The sequence below is a fragment of the Carcharodon carcharias genome, chromosome 11, assembly GCF_017639515.1.
Source record: "Carcharodon carcharias isolate sCarCar2 chromosome 11, sCarCar2.pri, whole genome shotgun sequence".
Lineage (NCBI taxonomy): Eukaryota > Metazoa > Chordata > Chondrichthyes > Lamniformes > Lamnidae > Carcharodon > Carcharodon carcharias.
The window spans coordinates 87,748,135-87,773,131 of NC_054477.1; the positions used below are offsets into that span (position 1 = coordinate 87,748,135).

General features: G+C 43.1%; 1 protein-coding gene across 1 annotated transcript in view; it reads right to left on the reverse strand.

The window, feature by feature from the left end:
* The window catches only part of LOC121284183 (ras-related protein Rab-38-like), a 66,813-nt gene that overhangs the window by 21,581 nt on the left and 20,235 nt on the right, over positions 1-24,997 (reverse strand). The window contains exon 2 of the mRNA XM_041199429.1: positions 6,883-7,163. Coding sequence (XP_041055363.1) covers positions 6,883-7,163 — 281 coding nt within the window. The remainder of the gene's footprint in view (positions 1-6,882; positions 7,164-24,997) is intronic.

Here is a 24,997-nt window from a genome sequence, read left to right on the forward strand (position 1 = left end):
GAGTTGGCATGGAGGATGTAAGGGCAAATGGTACTGGGTGGATTGGCATGAGTTGGCATTGGGGGCTACTCGTGGCCACGGGGTGGGTGGGGGGTTGACGTGGAAGCCATAGATGTGCCTGGGGGGTAATGAATTCACATGTAGGGTATGAGGGCCCATTGGCAGTATGGGGGGGGGGGGACAGAGTTGGCATGATTTGGTATGGATAGGGCATGGAGAATGGGTGGGCAGTTGAGACTGTGCAAGGGATGAGGGCTAAATGGCCTAAAATATTAACAACTGGGACAAAAAACTGAGGCAGGCCTTCTAAACAAACGCACGTTGGAACTTGGTCATTCCTGTGGCCACCTACAATATGCGCCTGGGGGCGGCAGGCCTGATTCCATCGTGCACCAGTGCCTCCGAAATGAGCTTGCCACCACTCGGGGGAGTTTCTCCCGAGACGGGTCCAGCGATCGCGGGAGCTTCCAAACTCGTACTACCCACCTTGGTAGTGAAAATCTGGGCCTGGGTGTCCAAACCAAAAAAGGCTTAAAATAAGATGCATGCATCAATAGTTCCAATGACCTGCCCTGGAAATTGTCCAGTCTACCTCTGATTTAACTTCAGTGGTGGGCAAGATTCTAGAAGCAATTATATGGGATAGAATTAGTAGTCACATGGAAAAATGTGTGTTGATCAGGAAGAGCCAGAGTGGCTTTCCAAAGGAGAAAGTGTGTTTAGCTAACTTACTGGAGTTTTTTGAAGGGGTAACAGAAAAGGTTAATGAAGGTAATACTGTTGATGGAATTCCTAAAGGCATTTGATACAGTGCCACCCAGACAACTGACTTGTGAGAAAAGTTATTGCTCATGGAATAAAAGGGACAGTAGCAACATGGATACAAAATTAGCTGAAAAATAGGAAGCAGAGGGTAATGGTCAATGGATACTTTTCAGGCTGGAGGAAGGTTTGTAATGGAGTTCCACAGGGGTTGGTATTGGGACCCTTGCTTTTCCTGATAAATATTAATGATCTAGATCTTGGTGTGCAGGGGACAATTTCAAAGTTTGTGGATAATACAAAGCTTGAGAGTGTCATGAGCAGTGAGGAGGATGATGTGGAACTTCAAGACAAGTTGGTGGAGTGGGCAGATGGGTGGCAGATGAAATTCAATGTGGAAAAGTGTGATGTGATGCATTTTGGTAGGGAGAACATGAACAGACAATATAATGTAAGGTGAAATTTTGATGGGTGCGCAGCAGCAGAAAGGCTTGGGTGTATATGTGCATAGATCAGTGAAGGTGGCAGGACAGTTGGAGAGAGCAGTTAATCTTCAAAGTGAATAGTATCCCAGGCTTTATTAATAGGGGCAGAGAATACAAGAGCAGGGAGGTTATGCTGAATTTATATAAGACACTAGTTAGACCTCAGTTGGAATACTGTGTACAGTTCTGAGCGCCATATTATAGGAAGGATTTGAACACATTGGAGAAAGCGCAGAAAAGGTTTACAAGAATGGCTCCAGGGGTGAGAAACTTCAGTTATGAGGATAGTTTGGAGAGGTTGGGACTGTTTTCCTTGGAGAGGAGAAGGCTAAGAGGAGATTTGATAGAAATGTTCAAAATCATGAAGAAGCTGGACAGAGAAGATAGAGAGAACCTGTTCCTGCTTATAAAAAGGTCAAGGCCTAGTCATCCAGCAACCCAGGATAATGCCCTGGGGACTCAGAGCTCCAATCCCACCATGGCAGATGATGGAATTTGAATTCAATAAAAATCTGGAATTAAAAGCCAGATGATGACCATGAAACCATTGTCGATTGTTGTAAAAACCATCTGGTTCACTAATGTCCTTTAGGGAAGGAAATCAGTTGTCCTTACCTGGTTTGGCCTCCAAGTGACTCCATACCCACTGCAATGCGGTTAACTCTTAAAATGCCCTCTGAAATGGCCTAGCAAGCCACTCAGTTGTAACAAACCTCTATAAGGTCACAAAAAAGGAATCAAACCGGATGGAGCATTTGGCATCGACCCAGGCACCGGAAACGACAACAGCAATCTCGGCCCTGTCGACCCTGCGAAATCCTCCTTACTAACATCTGTAGGCTAGTGCAAAATTTAGGAGAGCTATCTAACAGACTAGTCAAGCAACAGCCTGACATTGTCATCCTCACGGAATCATACCTTACAGATAATATCCCAGATACCACCATCAGCATCCCTGGGTACGTCCTGTCCCACCAACAGGACAGGCTCAGCAGAATTGGCGGCACAGTGGTATACAGTTGGAAGGGAGTTGCCCTGGGTGTCCTCAACATTGACTCTGGATCCCATGAAGTCTCATGGCATCAGGTCAAACATGGGCAAGGAAACCTCCTGCTGATTACCACTTACCACCCACCCTCACTTACCATCCTCCCTCAGCTGATGAATCAGTGTTCCTCCATGTTGAACACCAAGAGCGCAGCACGTACTCTGGGCGGGGGACTTCAATGTCCATCACCAAGACTGGCTCAGTAGTATCATTACTGACCGAGCTGGCCAAGTCCTAAATGACATAGCTGCTAGACTGGGTCTGCAGCAGGTGGTGAGGAAACCTCATCCTCACCAATCCGCCTGCTGCAGATGCATCTGTCCATGACAGTGTGCAGTGGTCACTTCTACTGATAGTCGTTGTGGAGATGACGTCCCGTCTTCACATTGAGGATACCCTCCATCATGTTGTGTGGCACTACCACCGTGCTAAATGGGAAAGATTTTGATCAGATCTAGCAAGACTGATCAAGCAAGATCAAGACTGGGCATCCATGAGGGACTGTGGGCCATCAGCAGCAGCAGAATTGTACTCAAAGACAATCTGTAACCTCATGGTCCAGCATATCCTCCGCTCTACCATTACCATCAAGCTAGGAGATCAAACCCTGCTTTAATAAAGAGTGCAGGAGGGCATGCCAGGAGCAGCACCAGGAATAACCTACAAATGAGGTGTCAACCTGGTGAAGCTATAACACAGGACTACTTGCATGCCAAACAGCATAAGCAGCAAGTGATAGACAGAGCTAAGCAATCCCACAACCAACATATTAGATCTAAGCTCTGCAGTTCTGCTACATCCAGTCATGAATGGTAGTGGACCATTACTGGAGGAGGAGGCTCCACAAATATCCCAATCCTCAATGATGGAGGAGCCCAGCATATCAGTGCAAAAAATCAGGCAGAAGCATTTGCTACAATCTTCAGCCAGAAGTGCCGAGTGAATGATCCATCTCGGCCTCCTTCAGAGGTCTTCAGCATCACAGATGCCAGTCTTCAGCCAATTCGATTCACTCCATGTGATATCAAGAAACGGCTGAAGGCACTGGATACAAGGGGTAAGGGCCCTGACAATATTTCAGCAATAGTACAAAGACTTACGTTCCAGAACTTGCCGTGTCCCTAGCCAAGCTGTTCCAGTACAGCTACAACACTGGCATCTACCCGGTTATGTGGAAAATTGCCCAGGTATGTCCTGTACACAAAAAGCAGGGCAAATCCAACCCGGCCAATTACTGTCCCATCCGTCTGCTCTCAGTCATCAGTAAAGTGATGGAAGGGGTCATCAACAGTGCTATCAAGTGGCACTTGCTTAGTAATAACCTGCTCGTTGACGCCCAGTTTGGGTTCTGCCAGGGCCACTCAGCTCCTGACCTCATTACAGCCTTGGTTCAAACATGGTCAAAAGAGCTGAACTCCCGAAGTGAGCTGAGAGTGACTGCCCTTGACAACGAGGATGCATTTGACAGAGTGTGGCATCAAGGAGCCCTAGCAAAACTTGAGTCAATGGGAATCAGGGGGAAAACTCTCTGCTGGTTGGACTTATACCTAGCATAAAGGAAGATGGTTATAGTTGCTTAAGGTCAGTCATCTCAGCTCCAGAACATCACTGCAGGAATTCCTCAGGTAGTGTCCTTGGCTCAATCATCTTCTGCTGCTTCATCAATGATCTTCCTTCCATCATAAGTTCAGAAGTGAGGATGTTCACTGATGATTGCACAACGTTCAGCATCATTCACAACAGATACTGAAGCAGTCCATGTCCAAATGCAGCAGGACCTGGATAACATCCAGGCTTGGGCTGACAAGTGGCAAGTGACATTCGTGCCACACAAGTGTTAGGCAAAGACAATCTCCAACAAGAGAGAATCCAACCATCGCCCCTTGACGTTCAATGGCATTACCATCACTCAATCCCCCACTATCAACATCCTGGGGGTTACCATTGACCAGAGACTGAACTGGACTAGCCATATAAATACTGTGGCTACAAGAACAGGTCAGAGGCTAGGAATCGTGTGACAAGTAACTCACCTCCTGACTCCCCAAAATCTGTCCACCATCTACAAGTTACAAGTTTGGAGTGTGATGGAATACTACCTACTTGCCTGGATGAATATAGCTCCCACAATACTCAAGAAGCTTGACACCGTCCAGAACAAAGCAACCCACTTGATTGTTTGTGGATGTGGTGCCATTCACTCCCTCCACCACTGATACACAGTAGCAGCAGTGTGTACCATCCACAAGATGCACTGCAGGAATTCACCAAGGCTCCTTAGACAGCACCTCCAAACCCATGACCACTACCATTTAGAAGGACAAGGGCAGCCGATAGATGGGAACACCACCAGTTGGACGTTCCCCTCCAAGTCACTCACCATCCTGACTTGGAAATATATCACCACTCCTTCACTGTCGCTGGGTCAAAATCCTAGAACTCCCTTCCTAACAGCACTGTGGGTGTACCTGCACCATATGGACTGCAGCAGTTCAAGAAGCAGCTCACCACCACCTTCTCAAGGGCAATTAGGGATGGGCAATAAATGCTGGCTCAGCCAGCGAAGCCCACGTCACATGAATCCATTTTTTTAAAAAATGAGGGCACAGATTTAAAATGATTTGCAAAATAAGCAAATGTGATGTGAGAAAAAACTTTTTCACAAACGAATGGTTCGGGTCTGGAATGTCCTACCTGCAAGTGTGTTGGAGGCAGGTTCAATTGAGGCATTCAAGAGGGCATTAGATGATTATTTGAATAGAAACAATGTGCAAGGGTACGGGAAAAAGGCAGGGCAATGGCACTAGGTCATAATGCTCATTTGGAGAGCTGATGCAGACATGATAGGCCGAATGGCCTCCTTCTGTGCCGTTAAAATTCTGTGATAAGGTGTCTCAAAAATTTGAGCAACAGGTGAAGTGAGATGTTTTCTGCTGCTACTATGCAGTGGCAACACAAATGGTATTCTCCACTAACAGGATGCTGCCAACAAGCCAAAAAGACGTTCTGCCTACCAGACAAATGAGTGGTATGCTGTATGAATTTCAGTGCTCGGGTGATGCCAGGTACGTAGGCTGTACCTCCCAACGACTAGTGGATCATATCAAATAGAACATCCTTCAGCTGTTTACAACAGGCAGCGTATTGACAGTACTCAACCAGCCTGAGCTTGTAAAACTAAGAATATGGTGTGGAATCACATCTAATGTTGGACACATATAAACAATCCTGCTTGTGCTAAGAATAACAACCAATTTAATACTATCAGTCGGGCTCGCAATGTGACTCTATCACACTTGCTAGAAGCTACATATATTCATTCGCAACACTGTGCCCTCTGCAACAGAAAGAACCTGTTTAAACATTGCATCATTTTCAACTAAACAAAAGCTTGGGGGAATGACTGTTCTCTGGTGCATTCCCCATGACAACACCTTGACCAGTTAAAATCGACTTGCCTGGTTTGAATTTAAACAAAAGCTTGGGAGATAACTATTCCCAGTGACATTCAACCCCCTAACATTATGTTGGCATAAAAAGACACTTAGAAGCAAGCCTATTGTATATATCAGTAGATGCGCAGGAATGTGTCTGACTCCATCATTGTTGGGAATGAAATTTACACAAGCATGCTTGCAAAAATCTGCAAATATGGCCTACAGCCTGATGCATCTGCTTGCCATCCAATGTTGTTTGGATTGAACCTCTTTGCCATTATTACTTTAACAAATAGTACAGTGGCATCCTTACTGTGGAATCTCACACAATGGTTATACCCTGCTGATCTGCTGTTAGTTTAAATACAGTGTTTCACTCTGTTAAACATAAGGGTTATCCTCAATTTTTAACTCAATCATTTGTAATTCTGCTTTGCTCGTGTGTTTTTCAACTGTTTACTAATCATTTCTGTCAAAATGGACTGCTGAATGCAGAATTAATTGGGAACCACTCTACTGAATTATGATATAATGTTGTGGCATGGGTAGAAACATGCTGCACATTTATCGGGGCTTCTTAGCTGTCCCTTGTCACAGGGTTTCATGCGTCCCACTATGGCTGAGAAACGATTTGATTGTGACAATCTTGTGCCAAAATTCCCTTTGTTCTGACATGACAAGACTTTGCCCAGCGAAATCAATGGGGGGTACTTTGTCAGCCCACCGGCCCCATTGCTGTTGTCAATTAATCTAAGGTTTGCCAATAGGATCAGGTTGGCTCTAGGTCTAGCTTTATAATGTGAACTCCTCTCTACCATATCTGTACCTTTATAGTCATAACTTCATTCTAGTCCTCCTCTATCCTGTCCCACCATTCAGCTGTAGTCTTTCATGAGGTCTCTTCCCAACTGAGACTCACATCAGGGCGAGTAAAATTCTATTTCCAGATTCCCTTCTTTACCCGTCAATATATCATTTAGAATTATGAAACAATCTGGGTAATAACAGTGCTCAAAGGAGAATTGTAAAGTTTAACGAATAATAAAGTTATCCTGACAATTGAGGCTTTGCATTTCCATGTACTTTGTTAGAATTACCATTTTCTTCATTTGTTGCAACTGCCATCTGGCAGGCTGAGAGTCAATTTTACCTTTGCTGAAGTTTCAAAGCAGCTAATAAATCCATGATCCTTGCAGAACTGTTCCATTTTTCCAGGATTGGCAGCTAAGAACTCGCTCCCTTGATCACATTTGTTTGCCAGTAGGACAACTGAGACAGGTTTGCCATTAGGTAGAGTCAATTTTGAGTCTAAGTCATCTTTCCATTTGGACACCGCTTCAAATGTTGCGACTCGTGTAACATCGAAGACAATAAATGCTCCAAAGGCCTCTCTGTAGTATACTCTTGTCATGTTCCCAAATCGTTCTTGACCTAGAGAAATAAAGGACACCAGGATTTATATGAGCAGGATGGTGGGGGGCGGTGGGGGGGAGAGAAAAGAAACCTTTGACAGGTCTTTCAATATGCTCCCTTGTTAAGATCAGACAACATTCAGAGATAAAAATAAAAATACCTGGAAAAACTCAGCAGGTCTGGCAACATCTGCGGAGAGGAACACAGTTAACGTTTCGAGTCCGTATGACTCTTCAACAGGACTAAGTAAAAACAGAAAAGATGTGAAATATAAGATGGTTTAAAGAGTGGGGGGGGTGGCATAGGTAGAGCTGGATAGAGGGCCAGTGATAGCTGGAGATAACCAAAAGATGTCATAGACAAAAGGACAAAGAGGTGTTGAAGGTGGTGATAATATCTAAGGAATGTGATAATTAAGGGTAGAAAGCAGGACAAGTAAGGTACAGATAGCCCTAGTGGGGGTGGGGTGGGGTGAATGGAAGGGATCAAAATAGGCTAAAAGGTAGAGATAAAACAATGGATGGAAATACACTTAAAAATAATGGAGATAGGTGGGAAAAGAAAAATCTATATAAATTATTGGAAAAAAGGGGGGATTGGAAAGGGGGTGGGGATGGAGGAGAGAGTTCATGATCTAAAATTGTCGAATTCAATATTCAGTCCGGAAGGCTGTAAAGTACCTCGTCGGAAGATGAGGTGCTGTTCCTCCCGTTTGCATTGAGCTTCACTGAAACAATGCAGCAGGCCAAGGATGGACATGTGGGCATGAGAGCAGGGTCGAGTTTTGAAATGGCAAGCGACAAGGAGGTCTGGGTCATGCTTACAGACAGAATGAAGGTGTTCTACAAAGCGGTCACCCAGCCTGCGTTTGGACTCTCCAATGTAGAGGAAACCGCATTTCGAGCAATGAATGCAGTAGACTAAATTGAGGGAAGTGCAAGTGAAATGCTGCTTCACTTGAAAGGAGTGTTTGTGCCCTTGGACAGTGAGGAGAGAGGAAGTAAAGGGTCAGGTGTTGCACCTTCTGCGGTTGCATGGGAAAGTGCCATGGAAGGGGGTTGAGGTGTAGGGGGTGATGGAGGAGTGGACCAGGGTGTCCCAGAGGGAACAATCCCTGCAGAATGCCGCCGGGGGGGTGAATGGAAGATGTGTGTGGTGGTGGCATCATGCTGGAGTTGGCAGAAATGGTGGAGGATGATCCTTTGAAAGAGGAGGCTGGTGGGGTGATAAGTGAGGACAAGGGGGACCCTATCATGTTTCTGGGAGGGAGAGGAAGGTGTGAGGGCAGATTCGCGGGAGATGGGCTGGACACGGTTGAGGGCCCTGTCAACCACCGTGGGTGGAAAACTGTGTCAACCGTGTCCGGCCCATCTCCCGCGCCTCCGTTTTTTAAAATCTCTACCTTTTAGCCTATTTCGAACCCTTCCTTTCACCCCACCCCACCCCCACTAGGGCTATCTGTACCTTGCTGGTCCTGCTTTCTGCCCTTAATTATCACATTCCTTAGGTAATATCACCACCTTCAACACCACTTTGTCCTTTCGTCTATGACATCTTTTGGTTATCTCCACTGATCACTAGCCCTCTATCCAGCTCTACCTGTCCCACCACCGACCCACCACCCCACCCCCCCCCCACCCCAAACCAGCTTATATTTCACCTCTTTTCTATTTTTACTTAGTTCTGTTGAAGAGTCATACGGACTCAAAACATTAACTGTGTTCCTCTCTGCAGATGCTGCCAGACCTGCTGAGTTTTTCCAGGTATTTTTATTTTTGTTTTGGATTTCCAGCATCCGCAGTTTTTTGCTTTTACATTCAGAGATATCCCAGATTTGCATACGAGCATTGTTTCTGCTCCTTTTCCTGCACTTTCTGATGAGCATTGCAATACAGATAAGAGACATCACTATGCAATGCTACATAGAAAATATCTACAACGCATATAAAACAACACCCACGTTTGTCAGATTTGCAGTGTACACCCTTCATGGCACGTTTTTTGGTTGGAGCAAAGAGAACATAAGAGCAAAAATTATTTGACCAGGTGCAAAGATTTATAAAATTAATGCATAATACCCTCTGAAACTTGCTTTGCAATTTCTTTCAAATGATTACTATTATTCCATACTAAACAATGTTGTGCTTCTGTTATTATCTTTATCATATGCATTTACATGTCACTGTACATATTAAATATATATTACAATGTATTTTACTCATACATTATTTCTGTTGCAATTTCATACTAAAACATTATTTTATGCACCAGTTCCTGTGGATATTTGTCTTTTGGAAGTTAGAACTAGAGGTGTACAGGAGTTGGCCGATGGCTGCAAAGAATTCACCACAGGAAGATTTGAAAATCACGATTACACGAGATCATCTTAACTCTGTGTATAAAGGATAATCAAAGTATGTCATAATGATACGAGGTTATTATATTATTGTAATGATGAAACTTTAGAGCAATTCTGGTAGGTCATGAATATTCAGCTCCATTGCCTCTTCATTTAATTTAAGTGTAAATCACGGCCAATATATATCCAAATTTCTGACATATGACCCTCCCGTAAACACAGTCAGAAAAAAACTTTACTAATTTTATATTTGCTAATTAATAACTACGCAAAGCACTGTGTTGTATACTTTGTAACAGATACCAACAAATTAAAGGTCAGTTCATAGTCTGAACACTAAATTACTGAATAAATGATGCTTAATCTATAGGCATTACATAAAATGAATCAACTATTTGAATAAGAGAGTAGCATAATTTATTACAAGGTTTTATCAATGTAATGTCACAGTTAACAATAGCAAGACACAGACAGTATAGTACAGGACCTTTACACTATACACCAATTATTGGAGTGCCTTGTGTCACCATGTCCTTCTCCACTCTTTGAAAAGTTGAATGAAACATTGTAATAGGATTAGGTCATTCAACACTTGAGCCTGTCCCGCCATACAGAAAGGGTGTGGCTAATCTGTATCATAACTCCATCCATCTGCTTTGGCTCCACATCCTTCTGTACCTTGGTCTAGCAAAATCTAACCAGCTCATAATTAAACTTATTAATTTTGTTAACATCTACTGTTTGTTGGGAGAGAGGTCCACACTTCTACTGCAACTGGCATGAAGAGGTGTTTCCTAAATTCTCTTTTGAATGGTCCTAATTTAAAGGTTAAAAGCCTTTATCCTAGGCTTGCCCAACCAATGGAAAAAGTTTCGGAGCAGAAATGTGTTCACGTAAGTAGAAGCAGGAGTGCAACCTGTGCAGTCGGCGCACTTTTCTTAGAACATGGAAGATAGAAAATAAGAGCAGGCTTAGGCCATTCAGCCCCTCATGCTTGTTCCGCCATTCAACTAGATAACTGGTCTTCTATCCCGGTGCCATTTTCATGCACTAGCCCCATATTCCTTGATATCTTTAGTCTCTACTCACTGGGTAGAGAATTCCCAAGACTCATTAAGTATTCTTGGCTGAGAGCCGACAGCTAGAGAACACCTGTGCCCCAAAGGAAACATTGCTTGATTGATAGGTCAGGTTGTCTGATCCTTGCTGAAAATTTCATGATGTTTGTTGCCACAAGTTAAGTGGTTTCAAGGGTTTGTGGTTTTTGAAACTTCAAACAGCCTGGGTGATTGACACTTCTATTAACTTGCAGTGCAGACTTTTTTCTCCCCCCAAGCATAGGAGAAAGTTACCAATGGATTACTTTTTTTTCCAAAGCTTTTCCTTACACATCCCACTTATACACTATGCTGGTCACTCGTTCTAGAAAGTATACAGTGGGCCAATGGGCATGGAAGTGGCATAGCTTGGCATGAAGGCATGAGGTGCCATAGGGGTGTGCAGAGGAACATAGGGGGCATGAGGGTGGGTGGAAGGGCAGAGTTTGGCATAGAGTGCATGAGTCACCTGATGGAGTGGGCAGAAGGGCAGGGCTACATACACAGCATGTGGGGTCTGAGGGAGTAGGTGGAACAACAGAGCTTGGCATAGGGGGCATGAGGGAGTGGGTGGCAGGGCAGAGCTTGTCTTGGGGGGCATGAGGGAACATAGAGTGGGTGGAAGGGCAGAGCTTGGCATGGGGGCATGAGGTACCATACAGATTGGGTGGAAGGGCAGAACTTGACATGGGTGTATGAAGGGACATAGGGGTTGGTAAAGGGACACAGAGGGCATGAGGGTGGGTAGAAGGGCAGAACTTGTCATTGGGGGCATGAGGGATCTGAGGGGGTGGGTGGAAAGAAAGAGTTTGACATAGGAGGCATGAGGGAACATTGGGGGTGGGTGGAAGGGCAGAGCTGGGCATCAGGGACATAGGGGTGAGTTTTTAAAATGTCCTCTCATGCACACTTGTGTTTATTTCTCCTCCAAGGGGCTGTGAAACATAATTCTTTAAAAACCTGCCCAACTCCATGAAAATTGCAGTGGAGTATGACATGCATACCTCCACAATGGAGCTGGCCATGTTGGGAATGCCAGTAGTGGGCTTTTGACAGGAGCCAAACCATACCCGTTAAAGTCACTCCCAAAAATCGGACAGTCCGGTTAGAGTCGGGAATCCAAGAATTGGGACCTGCCTGCCATTTTTCATTGGCTCTTCAGCAAACCTGACTTAATGAAAATCCAGGCCTTGGTCCACACATCCAAAATATTGAACATAAGAACATAAGAAATGGGAGCAAGAGTAGACCATTCAGCCCCTCAAGCCTGCTCCACCACTCAAAAAGATCATGGCTGGTCTTCTTGTGTTTCGATTTCCACATTTCCATCTAACCCTGATAACCTTTGATTCCCTTGCTGAACAAGAATTTAAGGTATAGATAAGATAATATATAAGATATAGATTGTGAATAGCTGGGCCTAAGCACTGATTCTTGCTGTAACCCACTAATCACAGCCTGCCAACCTGAGAATGACCCGTTTATTCCTACTTTGTTTTCTGTCAATTAACCAATTCTCAACCCACGATAATATATTACTCCCAATCCTGTGTGCCTTAATTTTGCTTATTTAACCTCCTGTGTGGGACCTTATTGAAAGCCTATTTACATTGTCAAAAAAACTCTAACAGGTTTGTCAAACATGATTTCCTTTTCATAAATCCATGCTGACTCTGCCCAATCCTACAATTATTTTCTAAGTGTCCAGTTATCACGTCCCTTATAATAGATTCTAGTATTTTCCCTACCACTGATGTCAAGCTAACATGTCCTTAGTTCTCCATTTTCTCCCTCTCTCCTGTCTTAAATAATGGGATTACATTTGCTACCTTCCAATCTGCAAGAACCATTCCAGAACCTATAAAATTTTAGAAGGTGATCACCAATGCATCCCATAAATCTACAGATACTCCTTTCAACACGCTGGGGTCTAGACGATCAGGCCCAGGGGATTTATCAACATTCAGTCCCATTAATTTTTCCAGTACTACTTTTTTTTACTAGTACTAAATTCTTTCCAATCCTCATTCTTGCTAATCCCTTAGTTCTCTAGTAAAATAATTGAAGGATGCTGTGTGGGCTGTGCAGTTACTTACCGATGGTGCTGTCTGCCCCTGGTGAATCTACATAAGTCTACGTTCTACTGCTAGAAGTGGTGCTAAGCAAACAAATTTCTCCTCCTTCATCTCTCTACCCTGTCAATTCCTTTTAAAATCTTAAAAATCTCATACAAATCACTCTTAACCATCTATATTTTAGGGAATACTTATATAATTTATGTAGCCTTTCTTCATAATCCAATCCTTAGGGCCCTGATAACATTCTGGTGAATCTGCCCTGCACTCCTTCCAAGGCTCATATATCCTGTTTAAGGTGTGGTGCCCAGCACCCCAAATGTAGCAAACCATCCTTTTTATATTCTGATCCTCTAGTTGCAAAGGCTAACATTCCATTATCCTTTTTAATTTATTTTTGCACGTGACTACTGCATTTGAATAATCTTTATACATAGACCCTAAATCTCTTTGGACCACCACTGTTCCTAGCCTTTCACCATTCAAATAATACTTGGATTTATATGTTTTTGGCCCAAAATGGATGACTTCACACTTACTGGTGTTGAAATCCAGCTGCCAAAGTTTTATCCACTCTCTTAGTCTCAAAATGTGTCTTTGGAGTTTAAAGTCCCTGTTCACACACTATGCCACCAATCTTTGTGTCATGGATAATCTAAGCTATTAATAAATATAGCAAATGATTGAGGCTCCAGTATAGTTCCTTGTGGGGCACCACTTGTCACTTCCTTCCAATTTGAGTACATACCCATCAGCTCTATTCTGTCTTCTACCACTAACCTGTCTGGGACCTTATCAAATGCCTTCTGGAAGTCCATATACATTACATGCATAGACAGACATTCTCCTGTTGCTACTTTGGTTACTTCCTCAGAAAATTAGATATGATCTACATTTTACAAATCCTTGCTGGTTCTCTCTCAAATTTCCCTTAAGTGCTCAGTCAGACTATCCTGAATTTTAGATTCCAGTAAAGTCCCCCAATGGACTAACACTCACTCACTTTTCCAGAACCGCTTTATCCAATTCAGGGTTACGGGGAGTGGGAGCCTACCGCTCTTGAATGAACGTACACCCTGACCAGGACAGGACTTCAATTCTAAATTAACAAAAGCTTTTATTTAAATAGGACAGGCAAACAAGCAGTAAACAATATAAAACAATGAACCAGTGAATAATTTCAATGTTCAAATGACTCACTTTGTTCCCATAGGTGGCAATAGATTTTCATCCACATCAGCTGGGCAGTAATCTGCAAGAGCAGATTGGCCATCTTTAACAGAAGCCAAGATTTTCATCTTATTGAATTTAAGGTGCAATAGTTCCAATTTGTAAAGTATTCCAGCTCGATTGTTGGATGGTACAACATTAAAACAACAAGTTTTGCTTCTATCTGGAAAGGAGAAACTAATTCCCTCTGGTAAAAGAAACTTGAATTAATGCGAAAACACAAAGATATTAGGCAACTGCACATATCACAGTTATATTAAATTTCACAAATGGTTATATTTTTATCATCAATAGTAAATGGATCACCAACCTTTAAGAAAGACAGGATTGTTTGCCTTAATTTGATTTGTGATAGTTGGAACTAAATGTTTCTCTTAGGAAACTATGGCTACATCTTGTAGCCTAATGATCTGTAAACAATGTGGCAAACTTAAGCACACTGAATAGTACAAAATGTAAATAACAAGGTGTCACAAAATGCTTCTAAGGAATAATGCAATAGAAGTTGGTTGGTTCACACATACATCAAATGGACACAGTTGCTCAGTCTCTTGTATGAATCAAAGATGTCACCATCTCCTGTAATAAGGTCCCTGAAGATAGCAGGACAGGTGGATCAGGTGGTAAAGAAAGCAGATAGAATGTTTTCCTTTAGTGGGCAAAATTGGCTCAGCGAGAGGAAACAAAGGGTAATGGTTGATGGATGCTTTTGCGAATGGAAAACGGTTCCAAGAGGCCATCCACAGGGCTCAGTGTTGGATCCCTTGCACTTTGTTGTACATATTAATGACTTGGACTTAAATGTGAGCGGCATGATTGGGAAATTTGCAGATGACACAAAAATTGGCCATGTAGTTATTAGTGAAGAGGGTAGCTGTTGTCTCCAGAATGATATCAATGGCTTGGTTGTGTGCGCGGAAAAGTGGCAGACAGAACTCAGTCTAGAGAAGTGTGAGGTAATGCATTTGAGGAGGCAAAGAAAGATAGGGAATATGCAATAAATAGGAGGATATTGGAAGGGGTAGTGGAGAGACCTTGGTGTGCATGTCCACATGTCCCTGAAAGTGGCAGGACAGGTGGATAAGGTAGTAAAGAAGGCATATGGAATGCCTTCCTTTATTGGACAAAGTATAGATTACAAAAGTAGGGATGTAATGCTGAAACTGTATAAAACGTTGGTTAGGCCACATCTGGAATTTTGTGTACAGTTCCGGTTGCCACATTTCAGGAAAGACATAATTGCTCTGGAGAGAGTACAGAGGAGATTTACAAGAATGTTGCCAGGGCTTGAAAATTGTAGCTATGAGGAAAGACTGGATAGTCTGGGGTTGTTTTCCTGAGGAGGCTGAGGGGTGACCTGATTGAGGTCTACAAGATTATGAGAGGCCTGGAGAGAGTAGCCAGGGATGTCAATCACCAGAAGGCACAAATTTAAGATGATTGATAGAAGGGTAAGAGGGGACATGAGGAAAAACTTCTTCAACCAGAGGATGGTGGGTGTTTGGAATTCATTGCTGGTTTGGTGGTGGAGGCAGGAACCCTCAACTCATCAAAAGGGATCTGGATCTACACCTAAAGTGCTGTAACCTGAAAAGCTATGGACCAGGTGCTGGAAGGTGGGATTAAAATGGGCAGCTAGTTTTGTTTTCTTTTAGTTTTTCTTTTTCAGCCAGCACAGGCACAATGGGCTGAATGGCCTCTTTCTGTGCTGTAACTTTTCTATAGTTTCTATGGTTCTCACACCTGGAAAGAGGGGTTGGAAGAGCAAAAACTCTCATATCTATATTTGAGTTCCAGTAGGGTGAGACTGTCATCAATCCCTTCATATCCACTTCTGCTCTGACCTATTCTCCTGGTCAGGGACTCATCAAATTTGCAAGGAAGGTTCCTGGTAGGATCCACACCATCAAAGCACAGCCTGCCAAAGTAAAGGAAGGGAATCCCATCACTGCAAGCACCAGATCTGGTAAGGCACTTTAAATGAGAAAAGGCAACTTGAAGATAAAAATTAATGTTCCTTTGACAGCCTTTAATCAGGTAAGTGTTAGGGGAAGACTGGAGGGATACAATGAGGCCCTCTCTGTCATGGGGGCACCTTCAGGGCTATTACCACAGTTTCCTTGAGCCTGGCGTCCCTCTAAATGCTGGCCACAGGAAGCGGTATTACATGAGTAGAAAGAAGGGAAATCTGCCTGTGACCAGCCGTGGTCCTTCCCAAACAATAGTGGTGCTCTCATCCAGGCTAGTGGCCTGTCCATTTTTCAGCTGTTTCCATCAGGGTGTTGCCCAATTTTGGGTGGGGGTCAAACAAAATATTCTTCTTTGAACAGAAGATCCACCCATGACTTAAATATGCTTTAATTTTGTTGCCTCTTATAGTACTTAGCTACTTTTAAGTCAAAAAGAAAGAGATGGCTTAACGGAACCAACCATCACTTCTTTTTTCAAAAATGAGTGAAATACTTGCTGTTTTTTCCCCCGGACTAAGGAACTGTTAATTCTAGTGGAAACTAGCCACTAGCAACTAAAGCCATATTTCACTCATTAGGCTTTGCATATCCCAATGACTATCGCAGAACATCACAGCACAATTTTTGCTCTTTGAGGGCAATTCTCAAATGTACAAAAGAGGACGTCAATGTGAGAATTGGGGAGAAGCATTAGAAAAGCTTACAGGGAGGGAAAAAGAAGTTGCTTGACCTGAAAGCAGCCAGAAACGAGAGGCATGGATATCAATGCAAACTCGTAGAATAGTGAATATACATGATGCAAAATTAAAGGTGCCAAAGATATATAGAGTACAAATATGAATGAATGTTAAAAAAATGCAAATAAATTATTATAATTGAAAATAAATGACATGAAACTTTTTATGTTTTTGGTTATCTGGTTCACTTTGTCCAGCGAATGCTCGCTGCGCCTTTGATATTAACACATTCGTTGGTATTTGAAATAATATGGGCAGAGAGACTGATTAACTAGACAAACATTGGTGCTTTATTGGAACTAAGAACAGAGCACTAACACTATGTGTGCTTCTTCAATCACCTGCAGCTCCAGACTTCCAGTTACCCAGTAGCGTGCGCTGTGCAGTGATTAGTCAATACAGTCACATGGTCGATTAACTACATTCTCTTCGAGGTACATAGCACTCCACTTTACCACATCCCTCCCCCTTTACTTGAAAGTACAATTGACAAACATCACAACATCCCAATTATTCACATGAATAACTATTTGCAAGTCAAGTCTCTCAGGAGGCTTCCTCGGACGTGTCGAGTGTCATAGCTCAACAGCCTCGGCTGGTTCTTCCGAGGCTAACCTTCTCAGGGGTCAACTGTCCACTAGGATCTTCAGTGGAAGTGGGCACATTTGTGTCTTCGACCCTCTCGGCTCCAATAGGCCCCACTGGTACTTCCAAATCATGTGGCATTTCTTCCACGTGCGGCGCAAACTCAAACGCAAATGATGACGGCGTTCCTTCTTGTGGGACTGTCTCTTATCCAGAGATGATCCACGTGTCATCTAATTATTCCATCATTTACCAATACATTATAGGAGAGAGGTCATGTCACGGCACTCACTTCACCTAATAGCCATTGGGCCCATCTCCAAAGTTCTTCACGAAAACTGTGTCTCCCACCGTGAAATTTCTTTCATGATTATGGCCATCATGTCTAGCTTTCTGGGCCCTTTCGTTTCTCTCCACCCTAAACTTGACCTCATAAGAGTTAGACGGGTACAGAGACGTCTCTTCATTAGTAATTTAGCGGGGGCAATACCAGTGGGGCCGATGATCTTAACAATTGCTTTACCTTCAGATACACATCCTGGTTCGGAGCTTGCCAAATTCATTTATGGATTTTCTTAAGCAATGTGTACAATGGAGCTAGTACAGTTGATAGATTTGAGAGAAATCGCCCATAATAGTTTGTCATACCTAAGAAGGCCTTTAGTTCTGTACTGTTTCTCAGTGTAGGTGCCTCGTGGATAGCCTTGGCCTTTTCTTCCACGGGATGCAGGCCCTGCACGTCGACCTTATGACCCAAGTAAACTACCTCTTTGGTTTGGAAAAGACATTTTGTGTGTTTCAAGCGCACCCCACCTTGTGAGAAGCGTTTCAGCACCTGCTCCAAATTAGCTAAGTGTTCTTCATCAGTTCATCCAGTTACTAAGACATCATCCAGATAAACAACGACATATGGCAATCCCTGAAGCAGGTTTTCCATGGTACACTGGAAAATAGCACACGCTGATGAGACCCCAAAGGGTAGTTGAGTGTATTAATACAATCCTCGATGTGTATTAACAGTCATGAGTTCCCTAAAGCCTTCTTCCAACTCTACTTGCTGGTAGAGTTTTGAATATGTGGTGCCCCCTGCCAATTTCAAATATAATTTGTCAATCTTCGGTGTCAAGTGTCTATCAAGTTTGGCCACTCTGTTTACAGTTAACTTATAACCACTGCATTAGCTAACAGTTTGGTTTGGCTTCAGTACGGGTACTATAGGTGCCGCCAACTCGTAAAATTGCACCGGTTATAAGATATCCAACTTTTCCAGCCTGTTTTTCTCAGTCTCAACCTTTCCCATAGAGCATAGGGGACTGGCCTGGCCTGGCCCTGATAAATCTGGTGGTTGTGTTAGGGTCTACACTGATTTTGGCTTGTAGCCCACAAATCCTTCCTAGCTTGTCAATGAAAATGGACGATTCCTGTAAGTTTCTTGTTCTGATTTGAAAAATCTTGGCCCATTGCAATTTAATCTTAAACTGGTTGCAACCAATTAAACTGGGGCCTGTTCCAGCTACTACTATAAGGGGTAAATTCACTGACTGATCCCCATACTGCACCAGGACTTGACATATCCCTTTCACACTTATTTCTTCGTCCTTTATTCAAGTGTCTGAATGTGTTCTCTCCTATGACTGGTGCTGATGCCACAGTTTCGACCTCCATTTTGATGGGTTGTATATTGACTCTAATGACTACCTGGATTGTTGTGTAATGAATAGATGTCAGATTCTGCTTCCTCTGGTTCTTCAATGAGACAGATGTTGCAATTTCTACCTTTATTTTTAAAATGCTGTCTCAGCCTATCTTGACAGTGCAGTATTATGTGACCATTGCAGTGGCAGAAAAGGCATTCGATATTTCTGAACTGTCAGTCGCCTGCCGGCTGCCTGGATGCATTTCTCTCATTAATGTCGTGGGTTTTCATTGTAATATTATTGTTCTTCAATGGCCTGTACATAGTGGGTGTTCCCTGCCTTTCTACGAAGTCCGACATTTTCGCGCCTTTTGTTACCGGCCCTTCCCACCCTACAAGATGGATGGCGCCATTTTTGTGTATCTTTTATTGCCCCCAAGTCTCTAACAGTGCTCTCCATGGCTGTTGCCGATTCTAATGCCTTACTGAAGTCTAGATTAATTTCAAATAGCAATTGCTTTTGAAAACTTCATCCCCGATTCCGTATGTCAATCAGTCTCTCAATATATCGTTAATTGAAGTTCCGAACTCTCAATATTCCGCTAATTCCTTTAAGCAGCTGCATAGCCAGCGATTGACACTCCTGGAAGCCTATTCCTCAATTGAATTTAAAACGCTGCATAGTGACTGAGGGCTTTGGTTTCAGGTGGTTTTTGACAATATTTACTAACTCATCAAAAGTCTTCATTTCGGTGATGCTCGGTGACATGAGGCTGCAGATAAGCCTGTACATTTTGCTCCCGCATGTGGACAACAGAATCGCACTCTTCTTGTCCTCCCCCACGATGTTGTTAGCGGTAAAGAAGAGTGCTAGGCATTCGATGTAATGAGATCAGTCATTGGAAATGGGGTCGAATGGTTTAAGATGTTCAAACCATGGCATACTTGATGACTAAGGAGACTGCGCTTTCAAACAGCTTTCAAGGTAGTGGCAAAGCAACATGGCTGGCTTACTGCGGATTTCTTGATTACCGTCAATAGATCTGGTTTATCCTCATCGTCAATTCTATGCTTTTGGTTATTAGGTTTGCTTTGTCCGGCGAATGCTAGCTGCGCCTATGATATTAACACATTAGCTGGTGCTTGAAACAATATAGGCAGAGGGACTGATTAACTGAACAAACACTGGCAGTTTATTGGAAATAAGAACAGAGCTCTAACACCATGTGTGCTTGATTCTTCAATCATCTCCAGCTCTAGACTTCCAATTACCCAAGTTGCCCATGCTGTGTAGCGATTGGTCAACACACTTACATGGTCAATTAAATACATTCTCTTAAAGGTACATAAGACTCCACTTACCTACAAAACTGCATTGTGAATAACAGACAAATATTGGACTGAGGAAGGAATTTCCATGGGTCAAATGTTTCAATGCCCACTGTTTACTTGTAAACAAAACAGGCTGGATTTTCTGATTTTGGGAAGGGAGGCAGGACGGAAAGGGAATGACCCACTCGCTCTCGCCCCCGCTGTCTCAGCACAGGGAATCAAGTGTTGTATCGCCAATTAGCAGCAGCCTGGCAGGAAGGCAGTCAATTAGTGATATAAAGGGGCTCTGTGCCCATCCGGGCACCTAGACCGGGATGCCATGCAGGGAAGGGATTATGCTGTGAACAGGAAGTCAGTTAAAGGCCCCCTGCCCTCTCACTCTATCCTTTTTTTATGGCAGGCTCAAAAGAGTGAATAAATGAAGTAAAAATAATACAGACGCTGCCACATTCACCAGCAGACTCTGCTGCTACTTGCAGTATGGTCCAGTTGGCAGACTTTTTCTTCTGCCCTTGTGCCACCTCCTCATACCTGACGTAAAGCACTCTCAAACATTTTCCTGCCCAATGCCCGAAAAATGAAGAGGGCAACAACACATCACTTACAATTGGGTCTTTAACAAACTCAATACTTGTTGACTGCTTATTTCAAAATAGCACACATGTGACCAATTTCTATGCCTTCCTAATATGGGGGCTGGTGTGATGACGTTGGATTACTGACCGTACATCACCATGCCGTCTTTTGCGTACTCACGTGGGGGGTGGTTGGAGGTGGGGGATGGTTGGGGGGGTGGGGGCGGGCGAGCAGTAGTGCTCAATTTGCAGCCTTAAGATTCAGTCTCACTTATTCTTGATTAAAGGGGCAGTGAGGAACACATGGAGGAACACCCCCAAAACATAATCAACTAGTGACATATGCACAAGCTACTGTAGTTCTAAGGGATACCTACATAGGAATGGAGACTGGATGAGAACACATAGTTTGAATGTATGCTATTGGTCCGAATTACTATGAATTGCACAATGAGTTGCATGAACATATCCAAACACAACATACAGCAAAATCCTGAATTGGGTTCAAAATTGGCGGGTCTGCTTTCACATGGAAGCTGGTAATACACCAGTCCTTTATTAAGGAGTAATTTTCTTCTTTGCACATGACAGTGATATAGGGGCCTGGATTTTTGTGGAGGCTCCATATCATATCCAAAATGGCAGATGGACCCCAGATCCAGAATTTCTCCCCCATATCCCACAGAAACCATTTTCGCTGGAGGGGAACAGGGGCAGACGTGATTCCCACATGTGGGAAATGTGACCTCAGCAGGACCATTTGAACTCAGTGCTGAGTTCAACCAGACCCCATTTTCACTGCAGCAAGGGCCTTATCCTGCAATGTGGGAGTTATGAATCTTTATAGAAATCATAAATTTTCATGAAGGGCAGATAAGGTCGGTGGAACTGTCAAGCAGTCAAGTTATTTATGGCCAGTTCTTTAAAATTTAAAAGAAATACTGCTTGCTCTATCTGTGAGAGTTGAAACAATCTGTTCCTGCAGTTTCAATAACTGTTGACATAAGTCTTAAGTGCTATCACTATAGCTTTATTATTGCTTGACTGTTTTCCAGGGGCGTGTTGGGGGTGCTATAGGTTCACAGTTTGATTTACAGCTCAAAGAGGTTATTAAAGGATTAGTTGTCTGTGACATGGGGTTATGAATACAAATGTTTATTTTTAAGGGATTAACTACTTTAGGTGATTTAAATGTATTGAATGGGCTTTCGTGAATGAGTTTGTTTATATAGTGAATTATATTTATATTGTATAATATCTGTAACAGTGACATGTCAGTAAGACATGGGAAAAATCATAAACTATATAAATCAAACTTTATTCATTTTTGCTTATTTAAGAATGAACGTTGCTGAACCAAATGATGCTGCCTCAAGTCACCCGATGTCTGGAATTGTAACGTGACCACTAAGGCATTATATGGATTGCACTGGAGACATGCCCTGACATGTTGCTCATGGAATCTCACACCTGGAACTGTCAATGTCCATTTCAAAAAGGAATTATTGAAAGGAAATAGACATCATTTGCATCTTTATAAGCTTATCCCTCTAGTGGAATCTGGGGTTCTACCAAGAAATAGCTACCCAGAACAGGGTCATCGGAATGGATAATGACACTTTCAAAGGTTAATGACTGGGGCACTATAAGCCATAAAACAAAAGCCAAATTCAGACACCAGATAAACATCCCTTTATGACATCATTGCAGAGAAGAGAAATCATATGGCTCGAGTGACCATTTTAAAATCTCTCAGTTGAGAACTCAGAAGCAGTGCAACCTGCTGATTTAACTCGAAGCTGCAAACATCAGAAAGCAGGACTCCAGGCTGGCAAAGCAGCCTGCTACAAATCTGAACCTCCTTGAAGCCTGTTGCTCTGGTGGTTTTCAATCATCACCTGTGTAGCAGATCAAGTCTTTGAACATCAACCTAATCTCAGTGCATCACCATCGTCTTTAGAGGAATTCTGCTCTTCTGCCTTTAGTCAGGAGCCTGCCTGAACTGAGACTTCTACATGAGGGAAAACCCCACCTCTGGATTTGGACTTTCTGGACTCTGGGCATCACGTGAACCATATCCATTTCTGTAGTTCTTTTTACTGTTAAGTTATACATAGTTAGAAAACCCCTCTTTTCTATCCCCTTACTGTATACCTGTGTGTGTCTGTGTGTGTGTGTGTGTGTGTGTGTGTGCGTGCGTGTGTGTGCCTGTGTGTGCACGTGCCCGCACATGAGAGAGGCATTGTGATCATCCCACTCTGCCGGCAACACCCCCCACCCCCCTCCCCGCCCCCAGGTTTGATTGTGCGAACAAACTAAGCTTCTAAGCTTCCAATTTAATCCTGGGAGAGTTTACAGCAAGTCACTTTAAAAACTGACTACACAAAGAGTTTTTGGAATAAGTGCCACAGCCTATTTTTAGAACAAAAAACACCTCTGCTTATGGCAGAAGTAAAAGAATAAGTAGTTCAGTCTTGCCTCTCTCTCCTGTCTGTAACAAATAGATACTTAGAATTTTATTTTATTTCATTTCAGCCAACACTGGATTCCTTGCCTATGCAGGATGCATATACAATATAAATGCTTTCCCTTTGCTCTGGAGGTTTGAGGAAATGTACTCCAAATGTACTCATAGTCAGCTTCAATTGGAGCAAACACAAACACAACTGGCCACTCTGCAATAACTGGCTTATCTCCTGACTCATTGGGATTTAGGACTAGGGACACAGGGCTTAGGAGCAGGAGTAGATCATTCGGCCCTTCAAACCTGCTCCACTATTCAATAAGATCATGGTTGATCTGGTTGTGGTCTCTTAAAAAGCCCTTTCAGCACACAGAAGAGTCAAGCTATCAGTATAATGGAATGCCTACATGGATGATTAAGGCCACAACAGCATTGATAAAGTTTGAGACCGTCCAGGATACACCAATCCCTTTGATCAGCCTCCCTTCCAGGGGTCTCAATACCCACCCCTCCACTCCTGACAGCTTTGGTTGTAATATATACAATCGACAGAATACTTTGCAGCAACTCATCAAATTTACTTTGCTAGCATCTCCCTGCCTTGCAACTTCTAATGCCACGATGCATAAGAGGTACACCATCTGTCAGGGATCCCACCCTGCTGAACTGAACAGATATTACCATCACTTCATCATCACCAGATTAAAATCTTGGAATTCTTCACCTGTCATTATCATGGGAAAACCATCACCACAAGGACTGGGCTTCAAGATGGCAACCCACCACCACCTTTTCAAGGGCAATTAGGGATGCGCAATAAATGCTGGCCTAGCCAGCGATGTCCACACCCCATGAAAGAATAAAAAATTATATTGCAGTCTGATTCTTGTGTGTACAGGAAATAAAGCACAGGTGTACAAAAATAACAAAGGTTTGTTCTCGCATTGACCTTTAGATGCCAGGATGGTCCCTGTGATATTAAAGCTAAGGGCAGAAATCATGTTACACTGCATCAGTGGTGCATGCTAGATGGTTAACTGGCCCTGCACATCATCGCAGCTGACATGCCCTAGCTACAGCCTCTACTTTGGTACACCCACTACCAAAGGCTTCTCCACTGCAAAACTTATGTCATCTGTACTTGAGTTTTTCTCTCTCCTCCTTCTACAAGTTATGTGCCTACCGATGACACCTATACCGATGGTCTGACAAAAAAATACTATTGTGTACTGTTCACTCTGTCATTGATGTGATGAAACTTCAAAATGTTTGCTTTTGTTAAGCTCACTAACTCTGGTCTGACCTAAAGTAAAATATTGATTATTGAATTTAGGAAGGATGTCAAAGGCCTTGCACATGGTGCAGAGGAAATTTACTGAAACGGTAACAGAGTTGAGGCACTTCAGTTATGTGGAAAGACTAAAAAAGTTTAGATTGTTTTCCTTGAAGCAAATACACTTAAGGATAGATTTAATGGAGACTTTCACAATTATGAAGATTTGGAATGAGTAAGTGGGAAGAAACCTGTTTCCACTAGCAAGAGGGATGGTAACCAGAAAGATAATTTGGCAAAAAAGCAGGTTGGGAGAGGAGGAGAATTCTTTTCACTTTGTGTTTTGTTGTGATTTGGAAAGGATGGCGGAACAGTAATCTTCAAATCAAAAGTAGATGTATACTTAAAAAGGAAAACATTGGAGGGCTACCAGGAAAGAGCAGGCAACTGGGACTAATTGCATAGCTCTTTCAAAGAGTTGTTACATGCACGACAGGCCACATGGTTTCCTTCTGTGCT